We start from the raw sequence: 21,452 nt of genomic DNA, 5'->3' as shown, positions 1-21,452 counted from the left end.
TCATGCATGAGTCCAACTCCATCAATCAAAGGGAGAAAACTTCCCTCTGAAGCATGCAGCCTCCTGTTCAGGGTGGGGAGGGACAGTGCTGGTAGTAGGAAGGACTTAAGTGTGGAAGGAAAGTAAAAGCAGAGCACAGGTTAAGGTATTTTCTTCAACTTCCAACCTCAGATGATCCACCCACCTTGGCCTCCAAAGTGCTTCGATTACAAGCGTGAGCCACCACGCCTGGCCGGTAAAGGTATTTTCAAAATGATAGAACTATCACAATCCAAGAATGCATTTTTACCTCTACCCTTACACTCTGCATGCTAAAGAATTAAACTATGTAAACATTCTTGCTATCTTGCCTTAGTGCAAAAAGAACATATGAGAAAAAGCAGAATTAAAGCAATCTCCCATGCATTTTAGAGCAGCCAGAGATACAGACAGAAGTAATCTATTCTACTGCTTGCATAGGCCACCCTCCCGCTACAGCATCCTTTATACTGATCCAATATGATCGGAACAAAAGGATTGTAGGCATGGATTCATCATAGGAATGCACAGAGCTACCCTCTTAGCCCTTTGCCAATCAAAACAAAAGCTGAAGCAAATAAAGATGGAACTGCTGTGCCATTTGTTTGAATTCTCTTGGCTACGCTCTCTTTGTCCAGAGAAGCATCTTGAATAAACAGCCATAGGTAGTATGTATCTATTTCTTAATCACTCAGCAGGGATTATGTTTTATGATTGTACTGACACTCTATTTCCTCTGTTAAACTGCTGTCATGCTTGTTCTAAAATTAGTTTAATTAATTCTTAAAACAAAAATTAAAATAACTGTCCTTTTCCCCTTGAAATTTTTATGAAACCATTTAAGAAAACAGAGGACGCTTTGCAGCTTCAAGAATCGTGTCTAACCAGAAAAACACTTTTAAATACGAGCCCTTTATGGAATAGATTGGAAAACCCAGAGCACTGAATGAGCATCCTGTGACTATAGCTCATCCAGGGTTTAGCTCTGGCTCTCTGTGTAGCCCTGAGCCAGTCATTGAACCTCTCTGGGCATCCACCTCCTGACCTATTCAGGAGGACAAAGCAAATATTCCTTTTTTTGTGTCTGCTTTTGACATGGAGTCTTGCTCTGCCTCCCAGGCTGGAGTGCAGTGGTGTAATCTCAGCTCACTGTATCCTCCGCTTCCAGGGTTCAAGCAATTCTCCTGCCTCAGCCTCTTGAGTAGTTGGGATTACAGGCATGCACCACCACACCCAGCTAATTCTGTATTTTTAGTAGAGACAGGGTTTCACCATGTTGGCCAGGCTGATCTGGAACTCCTGACCTTAAGTGATTCGCCCACCTCAGGCTCCCAAAGTGCTGGGATTACAGGTGTGAGCTACCATGCCCAGCTGCAAATATTCTTTAGGATTCCTTCCAGCTAAAATACTAAATAATCCTTGGTTTATTTTCAGTAAACTTCATTTCACAATATCTAGCAGGCAAGTTCCCTAAATAATACAACCCACTGAGACATAAAACGTTTCCAGGCATGGAAAGGGCCAGGCCATACATGGTATCTAAGTTGGTAAAACCACTGACAGCCTATATCTAGCACTGTTTCCTATGAGGATTTTGGCTATGAGGATAAGGTTATTTTACAGCAATAAGCTGCAATTTCAATAAATATAAGCATATTAATAAGGTATGTATGGTCAAATAAGATCTACATAAATACAACATATAGTACCCAAGCAAAAGATAATGTTTAGTAAATGAATGAATGGAGTTGTAGTTTTATCATCACTTATTTTTTTTTTACATGAAAGGTGAAGCCCTCAGTGAACATGTATTCAGGGGGAATGTTTTGAGGGCTTGGGCTTGTCCGAATTTCCCATGTTCTGTATTCCTGCTCAGCCCCAGGACCAGTCACTACATTCAGGTGCTGGCACCTCCAGTCAAGGCCAGTTTCACACACCAACAGGTGACTGTGATCTGATGTGGCCTGGTTTTCAGCTCAGAAACCAACTACTGCCCCCTACTGCCTCTTCATTTTTACTCTGGGATCTTAAGTCTTCCCAGTGCTTTTAGACAAGATAAGCAAAATCTAACTTAGTAGAAAAATAACTCCCAATAACTGGCTTTGAAATAGAAATTTAAATTACATCTCAAGTCACTGAATCCGAAGTATCCTTCCTGGATGAGGCCACAAATCAGGCCCTCATTATGGTACCTTGGGTAGTAACTGAATATGTGCATATAAGACACTGATCTACTCACTTGCAACACATAATATACCTAGCATTTTGTCAAGGGACAAATTTCTACTAAAAATGTAGGAAATCATCATTCTTAAATATAAAAGAGCACGCAGACTTCCTAAGGTGACTATTTCTGGTGTTTGCCCAACAGCACCTGCCCACATCCATCCATCTACTTCATGTGTGCCTATCACAGACCAGCACAAAGCATGGCCTGGGTAAATACTTTGTTTTCTACTGCCCTCATTAGGAATCCCCCCCACCCCTGGGCTTCTAGAATTTTCCTTTGAAATGAGATGTCTCTTTCTATAGATTACACTGGTAGACAAGTGAATGCAATTCAAAAAAAGTAACTGAATTATAGATCTAGTTATCAGCAAATCAAAGGGAATTTGTATCTCCAGCCCCTCGATGCAGTCTTCAGAGTTCCTTTCTACTTGCTCATAACCTCAGAGGAGACCAACAAGAAACAGTGAATGGGCTTGCAAATATATGTGCTAGGCCCGGTCCTGCATCAGCCTCTGAAAACCCACACCAAGAAAACAGAAAGCTTTAAAGAAAAGTGAGCTAAAATAGAAGTTATCTAGCATTTCAGTAGAACAATCTTAAATCTTCCTATCTGCTGAGACAACTATCTTTACTAACTGTAGTTGTTTTTAGAAACAGAACTAAGCAAAAATTATTTAGCTCCAACAATGTGGTTTCACCTATATTTTATAGAAGAAGCTCATCAGAACTCAATAGCACAGTTCATTTTTTAAAAACACATTCTGACATGACTAAATTCTACAACTTCAGTCATTATGGAATACTCTCAGTGAGGTACATATATGTTTTAAAAGCTCTCCACTGACTCTATAACAGCTTCTGTATGTTCTGAGATGAGTTTGCTCTGTGGTTGCCAGTGTCTAACAGTAAACAACCCCACTGCATTTATTGGCAATTACTGCTGAAGGTCACACATCAGCAGTGAGCCTAAATTCCAGGAAAAAAAGCAGCTCTTATGTAACTGCTGCCTGAATGCTGGCAGGTGCCCAACCCAGCAGTTCACAGCAATGTAAAAAAGTAGGACATCTCCACCATGGGTTGGGCGTCATGAGAACGCCCCCTGAAGGTGAAATTTAATCACTCTTAGGTTTCTCCTTTTTTATCCCTCCTGAATTTTACAAAGTTTCCTGTCAATGGCATCTTTTGCCTGCAGAAGCAGCTCAAGGTAGGAGAAGTTGAAGAGTTAACATAAGCAGGCTGCAGTCACCCTGAGTAGCTGGAATGTGAGTTTAGCTTTTTTTGTTGCAATGCAGGAGGGCAAAGTTGCTAGCTGGCACCAATGGCTCCAGAGATTCCACAGTTCCAAAGAGGCAGTGATTCAGTGGAAATCACATCTCAAATATGTAGGAACAGACACGTCCACTGAACTACAGTACACACTTTCTAAACAAACCACTCCTTTTCACAGACACATGTATGAAAACTGGGTGGACTACCGTTCCGCTCACCACCTGTCTCAAGTGGAAGTACCTCCCCAGAACTATCCCTTTGATTAATGCAGCACTTTACAGCTTAGGAAAGTAACTCACATGATTACCTGTTGGGGCCATTCACCTGTTGCAACCTGATCTCCTATGCTGCTACCTGGCCTTCCTTTTTAGGTAGAAGTCCCCAGATTCCGTGCACTTCTCCCTTCTAACATATCGCATGGTTGAGAGCTGTCATCTTGCATGAATTTGTATTATTGTCCGTTTGCCCCCACTAAACTGTAAGCTCCAGAATGGCAGACCCTGTGCCCATTTGGGGTACCACCATATCCAAATCCCCCTGTACGTAACAGGCACTTCAATATGAGTCAGATAAATGAATGTCATTAGCACCAGCTGGTGTCTGTTTCAAGCCAAGAATGGCTAGAGGAGGGAACTTTCTGGGGTGATGGAAACATTCTGTGGTAGCTACACAGGTGTAAACATGTGTAATAATTCACCCAGCTCTGAGTGGAAGGGACAGCAACACAGGGAGTTTCCCTCTCTTCCACCCCATCTGTCCCCCAACCCCAGCCCCACGGGAAAAAGAAAAATCAGGAGGTAAAGATGGAGACTCTGCCTGTTTGTTTGCCAAAAAACAAACAATCCTTCCTCTCCCTGGTTTCAAACAAAATTTTATTCTAGAAGGCAGTGGGGAAGACCCCATACCATGCACTTTTCTTGCCAGAAATCTACACCTCTGTTATCTTTTCACCCTGTTTTCTCAGAGCACTGACAGGGACTCAGTAGGCGTTGTGCTTTTTTTCAGGTCATTAACTGCACATCTCTAGAGATGCTCAAGTGGCCTTTATGATCAAAGCGTGGTGACCCTTCCTCAACTGGGGTCATGGGCCCCTGGGCAGGCCCTACACAGCCCTGGGGTTATTCCCCATCACATTTAGACTTTGGAACATTGGTGTGCAGTTCAGATGTGAGGCCCTGCCCTAATCCTGGGCCAGCATGGATTCTCATTAAGCTTCTGTAGAGCTTCAGCTGTGGGCCACAGGTTTCCAGGAGTGCAGACCAGCAAAAGGCTTGGTGGGGGAGAAACCACAGGAGCTGTGGCAGCTTCCAGAACAGCATCAATGATAAAGGCCAAGGAGGCACCTCCACCTAGAGGGCTAGATCCACCAGCCTGAGGGGCTGGAGACAGGGCGTCAGTGTCCCAGTGCTGACGGTTGCCAGGGGAACAACGTGGAGGGGATCCACAGTTGCTTCTTCAGGGAATTTTCAAAGAATCTGAGTGGCTGCCAGAACATTCCTCTTTTATAAACAGACAGTATTCTATTTCCTAGAGTATAATTATAAACACACCTGCTCCAACTGTGGAATCTTTCCATAAGCGAGCAATAAACTCCTAGCCAGGAGACCCAAGTTCTATCTTGAGCAAGCAAACACATCAACTGATTACTATGGTGCAAAACAGTGTATTAATAACACCGCAGACTCTGATTAGGGAAGGTTTTCCTTTCCCGACTTAATTTGTACTTAAGCAAATAGTAACTCAACCTCAATATTTTAGAGGAAGAATTTAAATCAGTGAGGCATTTACAACTCTATGTAGAAACAAGAGTCTTAAAGGGTGCCAACATCAAATTCAGCATAGAAGTGATTTTTCTGGCATACAAATAACCCGGAAGAAGGAATGCTACACAGGAAACGGCAACGTTCCCTGGGGTTACAGCAGTTAATTAAGTTGGTACACTCCCTTTTGTTTTTCTCACCTTCTAGTCTTCCCAGAAGGCATGGTCCCCTCACCTGTTCCTGTCTAATTAATACAAGGAAAAATCTGCGCTTACGGAATTTACTGTGGTAGAACAGTAAGCACATCAGGAAAGCCAGCCATGTGTTTGTCCTGATTTAGCCACTGTCTAGCTGTGGTAGCTAGGACCAGGCACTTAGCCTCTCTGAGCTCCGTTCCTGAGGCAACTTTGCCAAATTCAACATAAGCACTCATGCTGCTTTCTGTTTCAAGCCTGTAATTCAAACCCTCCTTAGGGATATCTGAGCCATTTCTTAGTATTCCTGAAATGATGGTGTATTAATTAGAGTAGATATTAGAGTAGACAGCATGCTCTATCTGGCAGCTCTGTCTCATCTAAAGGCATTAGCTGGTCTACCGAAAGGAGAAACAGATCTGAAGCAGGTCAGAGAAGTGACTTTTAAATGACAAATTAAGTCTTAGTCCAGTTTGCTTGATTTGCCAACCAATGAAACCCTCTCAATTACGTACGTGGATCCCCCAAATTAAATTTCGCTGATAGCATTTACTTAGCATATATCACAATCTAAAAATACAGCAAGGAATACTGAAAAAATGTACAAAACAGAAAATATTCAAGAGGCCCCCAAATCCCAAACAAAATCACTACTAGTCAGTCTCCACGGTAACTCTGAGTAAGTGAAACTAGCTTGATACGTAAGAACCGAGGCCACTGGATGACATTCGATTTCTGGATCTATAGGTAGTTTTCCTAGAAGAAGCCATGGATACAGTGCATTCCTAACCTAGCCTGTGGATGTAAAGTCTCAACTAGCATGTAGGAATTCACCCTGCACTTAAAAAAAACTTTTTATGTGAACCTCATACTCAATACTTTTCAATATGTAAACCAAGAGAGTAATGAGTTTTCCTTTTTTACTACTTTCAAATTATATCAATGCTGCTGTATCTTTTTGCATCAGATGCTTTACTTACAGATAGAGAAGTTCTTTAAGCCAATTTCAAAACTGACTTTCAGAGACAGGTTACTGTCGAGCATCAACCACAAATTCAGCTGAGATTTTAGACAGTGAACAATTAAAATCTTACTGCAGTTTAGAACATCTTTATCTAGACTCAGATGAGATCTCCAAGGACTAATGGCAAACAAACTCATGGGAAATGCTAACACAGACACGACAGACTCCATCAACTCCCAGAGGGCAACCACACAAAGCCAGATACTCCACGCCGTGGGACTAGAGGAAGGATCACAGGGCTAACTGGGAGGGTGTCACAGAAACACCACCACGAGACACGAGAAACAAAAAACAACAAAGTTAGGACCTCAGCATTATCCAATTCATCAATGGAAATCTGCTGGAAAAGAAAAAAGGGGAGAGAAAAAGAAGGAAATGTTAGGAAAGGAAATACAAGCCAGCCACGTGTTACAGACTTCAAGCGTATTGCTGACACTTTCTCCTTAAAGCCTTGCTAAGACAGTAACCATCCTAAGAGACTTGGGCACTTAGGACATGGCCAAAGCTCAAAGTGACATCTGCTTGGGACCAAAATGGGCAGGATGCTGGCATGCTTTATTCACATGTCAGGCATCAGACCTCGCAGGTCACTTAATCATGTGTGCAGAGAGCCCTGCGCTTGCTTGTGTACTTGAAAACTTGAACTGAGCTGGGAGCAAGGGCAAGTTCCCCAGTGTTTTTTTCTGAAGAGGGTGGGAAAGACTAGAGTAGAATCAGGCAGGTTTAGGAAAAAATTCTTTCCTTAGCCTCATTTAATGTCTCAGTTGGGGTGGTGGGAGTCAGAAGCTCAAACAGCACCAGCTGTAACTTCAGCAGCTAATAAGATCAGCATATCCCCAGCCTGGTCCTGTGGATGATTAAAGGAAACTAGATTCCCTCTAGAATGATTAGTGCCAACTCAATGATATTAGCTACCTGGGATTTATCAGCATCACGTCCAGGAAAAAGAGGAGCACAAGGGAAGTATCATAATTATGCTTGAGGATAGATGGATGATCCTCAACTGATTTTTCATTAGGCTTTGTTAACATTTAGTACATTTTGCAAATTTCAGTTGCTGTCAGAAATACTAGCAGCTGGAAATGTTAATACTTTACTCACCTGGAGCAAAGATGCTTTGGTAATTAATAGGAGACTGACAATTTGTATGAAATGAAAACCCAGGCATTACCAGAGGTCATATACTCTCTAGCACCAAAACAGCTACTACTATTAAGAAGGGAAATGATTTTAAATAAATTCTGAGATATCCTTTTACATTAATTCCTGGCCTCTGAATTTCTTTCCAAAGCTCTTTGAGCAATAACTTAAGTCAATAGCAGTTTAGTAAAAAACCTACAGTAAACTAGAGCAGTTATTAATAATACATAAAATAACTACATTTTCTTCTCAAGCAGGGTCTAGGGGCTTGAAAATTTTCTGAATTAGAGAGTGATTCAGATTAAATTTTAGAGATATTTAGCTGTGGTAGGTTATTTTCTTTTCAACACAGACACAGTTTAAACTATAGATTAAAAGCAGAGATTAGCAGGCATTGCACACAGAGTGACTGTAAACTGACATAATTTTAAAGTTTATGACTGAATACACAGGACAGAAAAACACTATAAGCATAGTGCAAAAATGTATTTCACCATTATTTTGGTGATAATTTTAATATTTATTTCATATTTAACACTCTGAGAAGTATATGCATTGGTGATCCTTTGCATTTTAGAAACATAAGAATTAAAGATGATTTTTTAAATTCCTAAGTGGTCATGATTAACATCTTGTGGCCATCTTCTTCAGTCACCCTCTACCTTTCATCATATGTGATAACGTGTTATTGCTGCTGTTGTTTTGCGATGGAGTCTTGCTCTGTTACCTGGCTGGAGTGCAGTGGCACAGTCTTGCTCACTGCAACCTCCACCTTCCAGGTTCAAGTGATTCTCCCTCAGTCTCCAGAGTAGCTGGGATTATAGGAGTATGCCACCACACCAGGCTAATTTTTGTATTTTTAGTAGAGATTGGATTTCTCCATGTTGGCGAGGCTGGTCTCGAACTCCTGACCTCAGATGATCCACCCATCTCGGCCTCCCAAAATGCTGGGATTACAGGCATGCGCCACCGTGCCCAGCCATGATCATTCTTGAACACGAACTTTGGGCACTGGACCCAGACAAGTGAACCAACCACTTGCTACTCACTAATCTGACTCCTTTGCATAGGAACTGATCAAAACTACAGGTTTTTGGATGGCCTTGGGACAATCACACTTTGTAAACTCACTTGGCATCTGTTGGAGAGTGTTTTCAATTGGGTAAAAAATCAGCAATGAGCTGAAGACTAGATGTTTAAGTTTTGATACATTTAGTGCTCTCAGGGCTAATGCCCACTATTGTTTATATAATCATGTAACATTATGGAAACTTAAATGTTCAATCTGTAGGTGGACGGCAAAACACTCAAATGGTGTCCATCTGTTCACTGATAATGCAGTGGTGAAGAGCTAGGACTCTAGGATCAGACTGTCTGGGTTTGAATGGCTGGTTCCCTTGTTAAGTATGTAACCCCAGGCAAATCCTGAAGCTCTCTAAGCCTATGTTTTCTCTTCCTTGCGTATAAAATAGTTAATGACAAAAGTAATATCTATCTCTGAGGCTGAACTACAGTAGATGTGTTTAGTATACCGGCTAGCACATGACAGGAGGTCAACCAATGTTATCATTGTTACTTATGACGTAATTTAGGAAACTAGTGAATATCCATGACTTTTAAAATGTGTAGGTCAGTCTTACAGTGATTCTATCATGTTTTAGTCTATTTTATAACATGGGTGACAGTTCTTGATGGCTTTTTTCCCCCCAGGCAGGGACACCCATACAGGCACACCAATGTTTTTGATCAGGATAATAAAGAATGATGTCAACTTTCTTTTTCATCTGTGACCTTGACTAAGTACTAAAGTTGAACGAAAAAGTAAAGATGGGTAAAGGCACCTACATCTTGTCATCTTTAAGGATTACTGTTTGGAAAAAAGGCAAGGAAACCTGGCCCGCACACGGCGGACACCACCTCAGGGGAGGCTGGAGAGGACACTGCATTGGGATTCAGGAAACCCAGACTCCACTCTTGATCTCATATAGACTTTGCACATGACATCGGGCAGTCTCTCGGCCCCAGCCTCCTCATATGAATAGGAAGAGTTGGAAGAGGCCATGCCAGGGCCCCTCTGGATCCGACTCTATGGCTATGAAGGCTCAGGAGAGGGCAGGGAAGCAGAACAATGCTGGACATCACCAGGGAGCTGTCAGTCATGAGACAAGCTCTGTTTAAGAGGCCACTAATCAATCAGAACGGGGATGGGAGAAGAGAAACGGCCTCCACACTCACCACGGTGTTGTCCTCAGCACCCAGGCCAAAGAACACCTCGTTTATTACACTGAGTCAAGCCAACTGATTTGCTTGAGAAAGGTTAGTTCTTTGGTTCCGAGTTGTTTCCACCCTTGAAAAAGTCAGCCTGCCCTGTGTGTCATGCTTCTTTAGTCAAATGGGGCAGCCAGTAAACCATCAAAAAGCATCTTCAAAAAACCTTAGTGAGACAGACAAAGTGAATACCAGCTGCCAGGTCAGGAGACAGAAATATTTTAGGGTCCCTGGTTCTCCTTCTCTCTCTTTTGAAGTTCAATTGACAGGAATGGTTAAGTAGCACTTCCCGGGTAGTCAAGCACTGGGCCAGAAGCACTGCAAGTCTTGCAGGTTTGGAGCCGCTCATGTGGGTTTTTAGAGCATCTTGCTCAGTTTCATGGCATTTTCCATATTGGCCTACAGTTTGTTCACGTTCATGAATGGGAATGACAGCCCTACCACACTGGAAAGAAAAGCCATCTCTTCTCCAAGCCTCTCTGCTTAGGTGTGACTAATTTCTTCACCAGCTGAAAAGGGATTTAAGCTAGATCCCAGGAACCTCCATAAAACCGTGATATAATTTACTCTTTCCTAGTGATCCCCTTCAAGGGTCCTCTCAACCCCATGCCCTTTCTTTCTCCATGAGCTTTATAACAGGCATTATGACATATCTGATGTGGCATCCCCTGGGGTTTGGGATGCTCTTTCACTTGGCACTAATGGGTAGGGACAGAAAGTAGGCCAGCACACCTTCCATGTGGCCTCAAAGACCCCAACATACTTGTTCACCATGCAACAGAGACTCAGGAAACTCCAGGACAGTGCCTCTACTTTCCAGGTTATACAAAGACAACTGTAGGGAACTACATGTATAATCACAACTTGTAACAGTCACGAGAATAGAGATACCAAAGTTTACTTTAAATACCTTGGATATAGAAAGAAATAGATATTCCAAATAAGTGAAAGTTGTGGTCTCCAGATTTGAAAAATCAGGTTTTATGCCCATAGACACAAACATATTCACTCAGCTTTGGTGGATTTGACCTTTACTATGGAGAGCGAATTTCTATAACTAGATTCATATTTTATAAATGTTTCCGAAAACTCACTTTAAGAGAAAAGATGATCTTGTGAAATAAATGGTTATTATTTATCTGTCTGGTAAGTATATTCTCTGCCATCAGCCTTATCCCCTTCTTTTTCCTTTTCTTTTTTTTAAGAGCAAGACCTACTAGGTGCCTAACAGTATCTGTATGAACGAGCCATCCCAGCACTTCTACCTTACCAGGGTTCTTCACTTCTTTCATTTATATTTATAAACGCTTGTCTGACAGGTTTTCTCTGCAAAATTCCTACTGAGTTACAGAAACCTATGTTCTAATTAGTTTCTAAAAATGTAATGGAGATTTCTAGTCATGGAACTGCTTGTTGCTTATAGATTATGTCCCATGGTGTAAACTAAGAAACTACAAAATCTGTTTTCTGTGTTTTCTTATCCAAGAAGTCTCACTAGTAACATTTCTCCAATATTAATGAGAGATAGGTTAGAAAGCAACATTCCTGCAGACGTTTATATTTGCAACAATCTGGTTGCCACCATCCATTTTGACAAGGCAGACTGACTTAATTACCAAGGCTTCTGCCTAGAGCTGAAAAAATGACTTACCGGGTATTTTGGTAAGTTGGTGATATCAGCATATTTACCTACTCAGAAACTGTTGCTAAATGTAGCTAGCAGACTATTAGTGAACATTATTACCTTCAAATGAAAATGGGTGAGATTTAAATTCACACCCATGATTTGTTGCTGGGGGCTGAAAGGAAAGGGAATGGGATTGTTTCTGTCCTACTTGGCCCAACATTAGAGATGTGAGGGATGGAGCTGGTATGTCCTCGCTCACTGCATATACTAAGGACAATCAGGTCACGGGACTGTCCATTTCCCAATCTGTCTCAGAAGTGGTGACGTGTATGCCTGCCTTAATTGCAGTTAGAACTGTAGGGTGTTTCTTGATGCACTGAGAGATTGTGCAACATCTCATCTGAAAGAGGCGAGTAAACCTGCAGGTATGCTTAGCTAAAACCTAAAAGTCAGAAACACATACCTTGATACACAAGAGGCATTTCCTTCTCACTGGGAATTTAAATAGATGGAAAATCTTGTTATTACCGCTCTGACATTAGATTATTATAGGCAAGCAGCCTATAAGAGACGACTAAGTATATCTCACTTTTAAAAGATAGTCATATGATTTAGCTCCCTTTAAGGGCAGGATGAACAGCTTTTTTTAAAAAAAAAAGCTAACCCCTCAGTCAGCAATGCCTGAGCCAAGGTGGGTTTTTAAAGATCCTTCTCTCCAATTTCATGGTAAAACCTGGTTTGACCAGGAAAATAAAACGCAGTACCTTTTCTCCATAGCCTCTATCTTTGGTCATCATTTCCCTCAGGGTCTGTAGGACCTTAATGCAGAGCTTCTCCTCATTTTCTTCTAGCAGCTGTTTTGTATGCTTTATTAACCTGAAGGCGGGGGAAACCATGGATTATGTCTCTGAAACTAACTTTAAATTAAAAGCACTTCACAAGCAATTTATTTTAACTAGTCTGTTAATGAACAAACATTTATTAAGAGCTCTCAGGTTAAACATACTTTAGGGCCATTCCCTGCACTAACAGCCAGCGAGTGACTGTGTCTCAATAGCGACACCTGCTGGTAAGTCCCAGCAAACGGGCTCACTGGGCAGGAGTCAGTCACATAGAATGGAGAAATTACATGAGAGGATAACCCAGACAGAGATCCACTCAGACCTGCTCATTTATAAAGCATGGCTATTTATCCACTGAGAATTGCCGGAAAAGTGGGTCAAATATGCCAACACCGTAAAAAAAAAAAACTCATGACGATGATGGTTGAGGCCAATACACAGTTTCCTTATGCACGAGCTTGTCCTTAGAGGGGCCCAGAAAAGAAAGAAACTCACAGGCAGAGGCCAGCCCCAAGCTAAACAAACAACTAATCTTAGGGTAAAATTCTTTTTTTATTTTTTTTTTGAGACAGGGTCTCATTCTGTCACCCAGGCTGGAGTGCAGTAGCACAGTTCTGGCTCACCGCAGCCTCCGCTTATGGGTTCAAGTGATTCTCCTGCCTCAGCCATGGAATAGCTGGGATTACATGTGCCCGCCACTATGCCTGGCTGATTTTTCTATTTTTAGTAGAGATGGAGTTTCACTATGTTGGCCAGGCTGGTCTCAAACTCCTGACCTCAGGTGATCCACCTGCCTCGGCCTCCCAAAGTGCTGGGACTACAGGTGTGAGCCATTGTGACCAGCCTTAAGGTAAAAATATAATGGAGATTTCTAACCATGGGTCCACTTGTTGCTTACAGATTATGCACCAAGGCATAAACTAAGACATTACACAATTATTAGGAAAAGACTGTAAGGTCATGATAGGTCTGAGATTTCTGAGGGCTGAGGGATCATGACTTTTTTATGTCTGTACCACAGCACACAGTGGGTGCCCTGTAATGAATGAATGAATGGGCATGCAGTTAAAATAAGAACTTCTCACCAAAAAACAAAGCAAAACAAAACAAAGAAGTGTCAGTAAGCAGGATTTAACAGACTAACTTACTTTGGGGAGGTCAGAACAGGACTTTAGCACATGACCTTGCATTCATCAAAGTTAGAAAACAGGACAACGTCTCCTTCTTCGGGAACAAAAGCTTTGTGTGGTCATCAAGGTTCTGGCAAATGAACACCCCAGAGAGAGAGGCCGCTTACTTGCAAATGAAACCGCCACTTTCACATTTCCTTCTGGCGTCTGTGTTCTCTGGGAAAAGCAGCTCAGGTCTGTGGAGAACATCCACGAGCACAGATAACTCTGCCTGCACCAGGGGCCTGAGACGGTCCTCCAGCGCAGAGACGATGTCCTAAAATGGAAACAGAGCCTCAGTCAATGGCTCAGGCAGACGCTGGCCACAGGAGGGTGAGGACATTGGTTTCTGCCCTAAATCACTGATGCATAGATAGGCTAGGTTAGAGTAACTTTAGTACCGCCTGGCATCTCAAACTATTAGATATTGCCCAATGGTTACCTGAAACATTAACCCCCTGATGCAGAAAACAAAGTGAAAACAAGTCAACTTGCCCACCACCCCTTCTTTCAAGATGGCCGCCTTAAGCTACTCAAGGTACCATTACATACAGCTTAAAAAATGATGCAAAAAAGTAAATTTAACAACATTGGGAAGATGTCTATGATGAGTGTAACAAGGGTCAAACAATAATAATCCTATTTTTATAAACATCATCAGTATCTACCTAAAGGATAAACATTAAATATTATTTAAACATAACTACTGGTTTTCTCTGGGTGGTGGGATTACAGGTGGTTCTAAATTTCTTATATAAAGCAATACTTGTCAGTGTTGTCTGTTTTCAATGAGCATGAATTATTCACACAATAAAGTCATACAAACATGAGGACACCAATGAATGAACATGCTGTATCAACATGCTAAATACATGTACCCTGATAGCATGATGGTCTTCAAATGCAAAACACATAGCTGTAGGAAAGGAAAACAGAGAGAAGTTGAAAGAGCAGCAAAACCAACACAACAAACACCATTTGAAGGCAAATGATAGAAAACAGATGAGAAATTATCTTCAAAAGATGCTAAAGCCTGCTCTATGGCTTGGTGACTCGGAACCTGCCTGGAGGCATGTTGGCTAAAGCAGGGGCCGAACATGGCACATTGGATAATACAGGAAGGCCTGGTTGACCAAGGACATTTGCATGGGAAAAGCTGCTTAAAAGGGGACCCAGTTGGGATCGAGAAAGAATTAACTGATCTGTTACCCAGAAACTAAAACAAACCATATGAAGATAATTTACTCTTAGATTTAACACAGTTTGGGTGATGATTGTAACCACTCTTAATGTTGAAGATGCATAAAGATACGTGAATCAATCAAATAATTTTGGGCAGGGCAATTTTCCCAACAAGACTGTAAGACGGTACCTTGCAACATCCCTTAGTTCATATTGACTTTCACATCACAGTCAAAAACGGGACATTTTTGCAAAATTCTGAGGATCTTATCAGTTTCCCCCACAGCATTTCTTTTGGAAGCACCCAGTCAACATTCTCTTCAATAGTTACTTATCCTGACTCTGGCAAATCTTTGTCTACAGTATTTGTATGGGATTAAAGTTGTTCTTATCATTTTCATGTATTTCATAAAATCCTGCATCTTTTGCACAGTTTGAACTTTACATTGCAATTGATTTGCATTGTATTGTCAAATGCACAGCATTCAGCAATCAGGGAGACACCAACAAAGATGGCAAAGCAATGGGTGGGGAAAGATGCTAGCGTTAAGAGAGAGGGATGTCTAGATGGGGATTAATTACGGAAGTGGTCAGTTTGCAAGTGAATTTCCTATATTACAACTTTTGCTGCACTACGCGATCTCATAAACCCCAGAACTCAGGCAGCAAATAACTGGCTAATGCATATCCTTTAAGCCACTGGCCAAGTCCTTTTAACATTATTGCTCCCCTATGTGTTTTATTTCTTAAGAATAAGCATAATAAATCTAAGAAGAGCACAAGACGCCAGCATGTTTGATTGCAGATATTCTATCTGAGCAGAGGAGAATATACTATGTGCTTACAGAGTTAGGAGTCTACAATACTCTTCCCCACTTTCTAAAAGCATAGTGGAATCAGGAAGCACTCCATTAGGAATCAAGAACGGGTTCTATTTGTTATTTAAGAACTGGCCGTGTTATGATAAAGGCTGACATTCTTAACTTGACCCAAGCAGCCCTGCCAGCCTCCCCAGCTTCCTGGCTCCAGTCACACTAACCTTCCTTTGCTCATAAGAGCAGGGCTTCATGGGTCAAGTTAAGATGCATGTTTAAGTGTTTAACACCCTCTAATACTCATTAGAGTATTTAACAAAGGCAGAGCAGGTCTCTTGGTAGATGCTAAGAAAAAAAGGGATAATCTAGCTGAAATCAAGGAATACTTTTATTTTCATCTTCTTTTCTGTATGATAGTCTTTACACACACTATTTCCCTCCCTTTTATTAAGTCCTATTGTTCCTTCTCATTTTGGTTCAAATGTTAACTTTCCCCAGCAAAGTCTTCCTTGACCCTCATCCCTAACCTCAGACAAAATTAGTTTCCTCATCGGAATCGTTCAAGCACTCTTCACTTCTCTGCACTTCTCACTTGTTCCTCTCATCATTTTATATTTAAAATTAATTTCTCTTTCTCCCTCCTGATTCTTGAGATACTAAGAGACAAAGCTCATAATTTCTGGTTTTGCTGACCACTGTATCCCCAGTGCCCAGCATGGAGTTGATGAATGATTTAATGAATCCATCTGTCTTCACGTAGGTTGTGTAACCTTACAGAGATTCAGCAACGTGATTACCATCATAGTAATAAACAAAGGTAATAATGGTAAAATAATAATAATAGCAGCCCTCAACTGAGTGCTCACTACATGCCAGACACTGCTCTATGTATTTTACGTGTACTGTAATTTCCTAACATAGTTACACCACAATATATCCTGTCTTGTGCAGTCTTCTTACAATGTGATACTGACATCCCTTTCACTGAATGATGGTCTAGATTCCCTCCCACTGAACTTGAGTGAAACTTTGAGACTGCCTTGACTAACAGAGTACAATAAAAGTGATGCTATGTGACTTCTGAAATCATAACAATAAAACTTTCACTTGTCTCTCTCTCTCTATACACACTCATCTTGGGACCCAGCCACCATGGTGTGAGGAAGCCCAGGCTATATGTAGATGTTTCAGTCAACAACTCCAGTGAGGTTCCACCTGACTGTCAAACACGGGAGTGAGCCAGGTGTCAAGTTGTGTCCAACCACAGTCACCATCTGACTGCAACCCCATGAAAGACTCTTATTGAGAAATAGCTTGCTGATGCCAGTCAGCCTCCAGAATAGCAAAAGAGAATAAAGCAATTGTGGTGATTTGCTGCACAAAATATAGGTAACTGTGACATATTATCAACTCTCTTAGTCCTCACATCAACCCCATGAGGTAAGTGTTACTATTTTACAAACTAGGAATCTGAAGCACAGAAAAGTCAAGTAACTTTCCCAAGAGTACACCATTTCTAAGCAGCAGAGCCAGGATTTAAATCTAATCCAGGCACTGGCCTGAGACCATACTCTTAAACACTGTGCTCATGGGCTCATTCAAAGGATCTGTGATTCTCAAACTGTGGTGTGTGTACTACCTGTGAGAGCATCAACTGAGGTGCTTGTATGAAAGAGACATTAATGTTAAGATGCATGTTTAAATGTTTAACAACTAATACTCTCTACTCTCCCCTTTAACAAAAGGATAGCAGATGTCTTGGTAGATACTAATAAAAATGTACATACATAATGCTTTTGTTTTCAACTGGCTCATTCTGATGTAAAAGCCTTCTCTCAGTTACCACCACCTCTGTTCACCTGCTGATTCAAGAGGCTAAATTATCCCAGAGTGACAGGAAAAATGGAACATTTGTGCTCTTACTCTAAACATCCTCTGTAATACTTCGATATTTCCTTCTAATAAGAGCAGAGTCCCCGTTTTTCACCAAGAAATCTGTCAATCTAGGAGTAACCTTTAAAGACCATCACTTTGTCAGGAACTTTGCTATTCCTAAGCAGCTTCCCACTCCTGGCCTACATACATGATAACATTTGACTATCTGTTTACCACACTGACATGTGTGTCAATCACATGAAGCCAGGCTAAGCATCACTTCTGTCAACACCAGGCATTACCTGCAATCTCTCAATGATATTCCGGTAGTCTCTGGAAGCTGCCAGAACAGAGTCCCTGCGTGCAGCATTGCGGGCTGACAGCCGCCAGTTCAGGGCTGTTTTCTGCACAATGTTGTGGGACTTGAGAAAGAGGTTGTTGACTTGGCTGTCCAGGTCCACGGGAATGGCAATGGCCCGGCTCTTGGCTGCACAGGAGAAAGATGAGTCATGAGCTTACAATTTTTATGGGGGGCATCCTATAGATAGACCTAACACCCTATTCCCCATGGGGCAGGTTTTTCACACCCAGAATAGGTCGACTTGCCTGGTACTGAGCTTGAAGACTGAAGAGCTCAAGTCAACTTTACCATCTTTTACGTCAGGGTTTCCCAGTGTGAATTCTAGGGGGCAGCAGTTCTGAGAAATGTTAAAATGCTCTCAGGTCAAAAGGCCAGGGCAAGTCAGAGTTAAAGTTCAATGGGTTTCCTCAATGAATGGCTTCTTAGGGTCCCTGAGGTGTTCGCGTATTTTAAGAATTATTAAGACAGGGAACTCATTTGGCCAATGAACCGTTTGCTAGTTCTTTCTCAGGTTTCTTTGACAATCTACAAAATGCTGAGTTATCCTAAAGACAGCATTCACAGTGGCATAAACTCCTCTTTCTAAATAGGTGCTTCTTTCTCCCTCTTAAAAAAAGGAGAACTCCATTCTAATCATGAGAAAAACATCAGTCAAACCCACAATGGAGACACTCTACAGGACTCCTGACCAATACTTGTCAAAACTCTCAGGGTCATAAGAAACAAGGAAAGGTTGAGAAATGGTCACAGACCAGAAGAGACTGGAGACAGGACAACTAAATGCAAGATGGTGCCTGGACTAGACCCTGGAACAGAAAAAGGGCGTGACAAGGGACAATAATGGACAAAGTGATGAAATCCGAATCGAGTCTGGAGTTTAGGTAACAGCACCGCACCAATCTCAGTTTCCTCATCTTGACAAGGGGTCCTGCGAATGTAAAATGCTGACAATGGGTGACAATGTATGAGGGGTCTGTGGGAATTCTCTGTATTATCTTTGCTACAGTCCCATAAACATAAAATTATTCCAAAATAAAAGATTTTGAAAAGGAAAATAATTAAGACTAATAATCACTTCTTTTCCATATGAGAAAATGTCCAAAAAACAACTATTTCCTGCCTTCAATGCTTCAAAACACTAGAAGCAAAGAAAGTACTCCAGTACCTAACTGTAACAACAACTTCAACATCCTGAAAGAGGAATCTGAGAAGCAATTATTTAAGTCCCATTAAAAACACACAGACACACAGACAATTTGGCCGGGGTCGGCGGGGACTAGAAGCCAGCCAGCGACTTTCTAACAGTCTAATACAGAAAGTGAAAATTTGGAAAAATACAAATAATAAAAAGTTAAAAAGCACGATGTACAGGGCACACTCATCACAGCTAGAAACTCCGTGCCTTGGATACCCGATAAGCCCAACAACTAACACAGTGGACTCAGGGTGTGGTATTAGGAGGAAGCAATCCCCAGGAGACACAGAGGTGACTCTGGGTAGTGCTGTTTTCATGCCTTACCATTCCACAGAGAGCAATTCTTTTTGTCTTTTTTCTTATTACCACCAAGACAAATGGAAAGATTTCCCCTCTCTCAGGAGCACTGAGGCACTAGTCAAGTTAGCCCCTTGCTCGAATATTAAACAAAAACTAACCTCTGTGGCAAGGACTTTCGACCACATTTCCTTTTACCTCAACAAGCACATCGTTTGTTTTTCCAACTTTTGTTTAGAATCGGGGGTACACATGCAGTTTGTTGCAAAGGTGTACTACTTAATGCTGATGTTTAGGGTATGATCGAACCCATCACCCAGATAGAGAACACAGTACTCAACAGGTAGGTTTTCAATCTTTCTCCCTCTTTCCCCCTCTAGTTGTCTCCCATCTTTTTATTATTATTATTATACTTTAGGTTCTGGGGGTACATGTGCAGATCATGCAGGATTGTTGCATAGGTACATACGTGACAATGTGGTTTGCTGCCTCTATGCTCCCATTGCCTACATCTGGTATTTCTCCCCATGTTATCCCTCCCCTAGCCCCCCAACAGACCCCAGTGTGTGATGCTCCCCTCCCCGTGTCCTCATGTTCTCATTGTTCAACACCCGCCTATGAGTGAGAACACGCAGTGTTTAATTTTGTTCCTATGTCAGTTTTCTGAGAACAATGGTTTCCAGATTCATCCATGTCCCTACAAAGGACATGAACTCATCGTTTTTTATGGCTACATAGTATTCCATGGTGTATATGTGTCACATTTTTCCTATCCAGTCTATCATCGACGGGCATTTGGGTTGGTCTCCCATCTTTACATCCACGTGTACTCAACATTTAGCTCTCACTTTTAAGTGAGAACATGTAGTATTTGGCTTTATACGTTAGTTCACCAAGCACATCCTTTATGATACATAATCATGAATGGAAAAAGTATAGGGTTATCTGGGAATTTCCTTGCAGGGCCTTGTTTCTAAGGTATCACACAATGAACCTGTTGTGTATATATTTTCCAAAACCTAATTTCTTACTGTGAAATACTGCCACACCAATAATAAAAAGACATCAACAACTACCATTTGAGAGTAAAGGAACTGAACAAGAGACTACTGAAATCAGGCAACAAGTCCTAATACAGGTTATACATATCTCCAAGGTATATCCAAACTGACTGGATATCTTACCTACACAATCAACACTTAAATCGACTGGACAGCCACCAGTGCTAAGAATGACACCTGTCTTGCTCTTCCTGTTACTGTCTGCAGGAATCTAAGAGACGACTCCAGGCAGGTAACTCTCTTCTCAGCTGCAGGTAGAAAGCCTAGCTCTTTACACAGCATTTATAAGGGATGGGGAACGAGCAAAGTAATGGAGTCTGATAAAGTCAGGATGAAGGAAAAAAGAATTTTCCTAACTTCCTTTCAAAGGCTGCCTACAAGAGGCAAGACAGGAGGGGAGTCACAGAGGAAATGGAGAAACATTTCTCCTTGAGGGGAAGAAGGGAGCAGAGCATCATTTCTGAGAAAGGGTGTTCCCTGGGATGTGATAGGTGTTTTCCAAGAAAAAGTCTCCACATAGTCAAGTACATTTGCTGGATTAAACAAATTAGTTTCTTGAATGAGGGACTTCCCAGGGCCTTGAATAAGCTGCATGTATCATGACTTGCCAAGAATTGCCTAACAACCATGGAGGTTTGTTTTTCTAGGCCTATCTGACTTGGGACTCACTAGCTCTTCCTTTGGGAAATGCTGGCTTGGTAGATACAAAAGGAAGCCCAGCAATCAAGAAGACCTCAGTTCCGGGTCTGGCTCTGAAACTTCCTGTCTGTGTAACTTTAGAAGAGTTGTAATGAGTGCTCAATAAACAGCAGCCTTACCACTGTCAGACAATTCGTTTTCATCACGTATATCCAAACTGACTTGATACTTACCTACATCAGACAGCACCCGAATACAGCTCTCCACGGAGGCTTTTTGGCTCGGCATTAACCAGTTGCAGTGGTACACCCTGAACACGCCTTGGAGCAGTTGCACAAAGACAGGCTGGCGAGTCTGCAAGAAGCCGAAAGAAGCAATGTGAAAAACAGACTTTTATTTGTAGATTACTGATGATCTGATCAGAGACACACATTGTCTTGAACCACTGGACCCTGGATCAGAGACAGACATGCCTTGTTAATGGACA

At 41.7% G+C, this 21,452-nt stretch overlaps 1 protein-coding gene across 1 annotated transcript in view; it reads right to left on the bottom strand.

Moving 5' to 3' along the window:
* ITPR1 (inositol 1,4,5-trisphosphate receptor type 1) overlaps positions 1 to 21,452 on the bottom strand; it is a 354,215-nt gene that overhangs the window by 124,708 nt on the left and 208,055 nt on the right. The window contains exons 36-40 of the mRNA XM_054245889.2: positions 21,199 to 21,319; positions 17,715 to 17,899; positions 13,669 to 13,817; positions 12,294 to 12,405; positions 6,802 to 6,834 (exon numbers count right to left, since the gene is read on the bottom strand). Coding sequence (XP_054101864.2) covers positions 6,802 to 6,834; positions 12,294 to 12,405; positions 13,669 to 13,817; positions 17,715 to 17,899; positions 21,199 to 21,319 — 600 coding nt within the window. The remainder of the gene's footprint in view (positions 1 to 6,801; positions 6,835 to 12,293; positions 12,406 to 13,668; positions 13,818 to 17,714; positions 17,900 to 21,198; positions 21,320 to 21,452) is intronic.

This window comes from Callithrix jacchus, chromosome 15, assembly GCF_049354715.1.
Source record: "Callithrix jacchus isolate 240 chromosome 15, calJac240_pri, whole genome shotgun sequence".
In the NCBI taxonomy this organism is placed as follows: domain Eukaryota; kingdom Metazoa; phylum Chordata; class Mammalia; order Primates; family Cebidae; genus Callithrix; species Callithrix jacchus.
The sequence above is the reverse complement of the archived record's forward strand: the minus strand, read 5'-3'. Positions and strand labels throughout refer to the sequence as shown.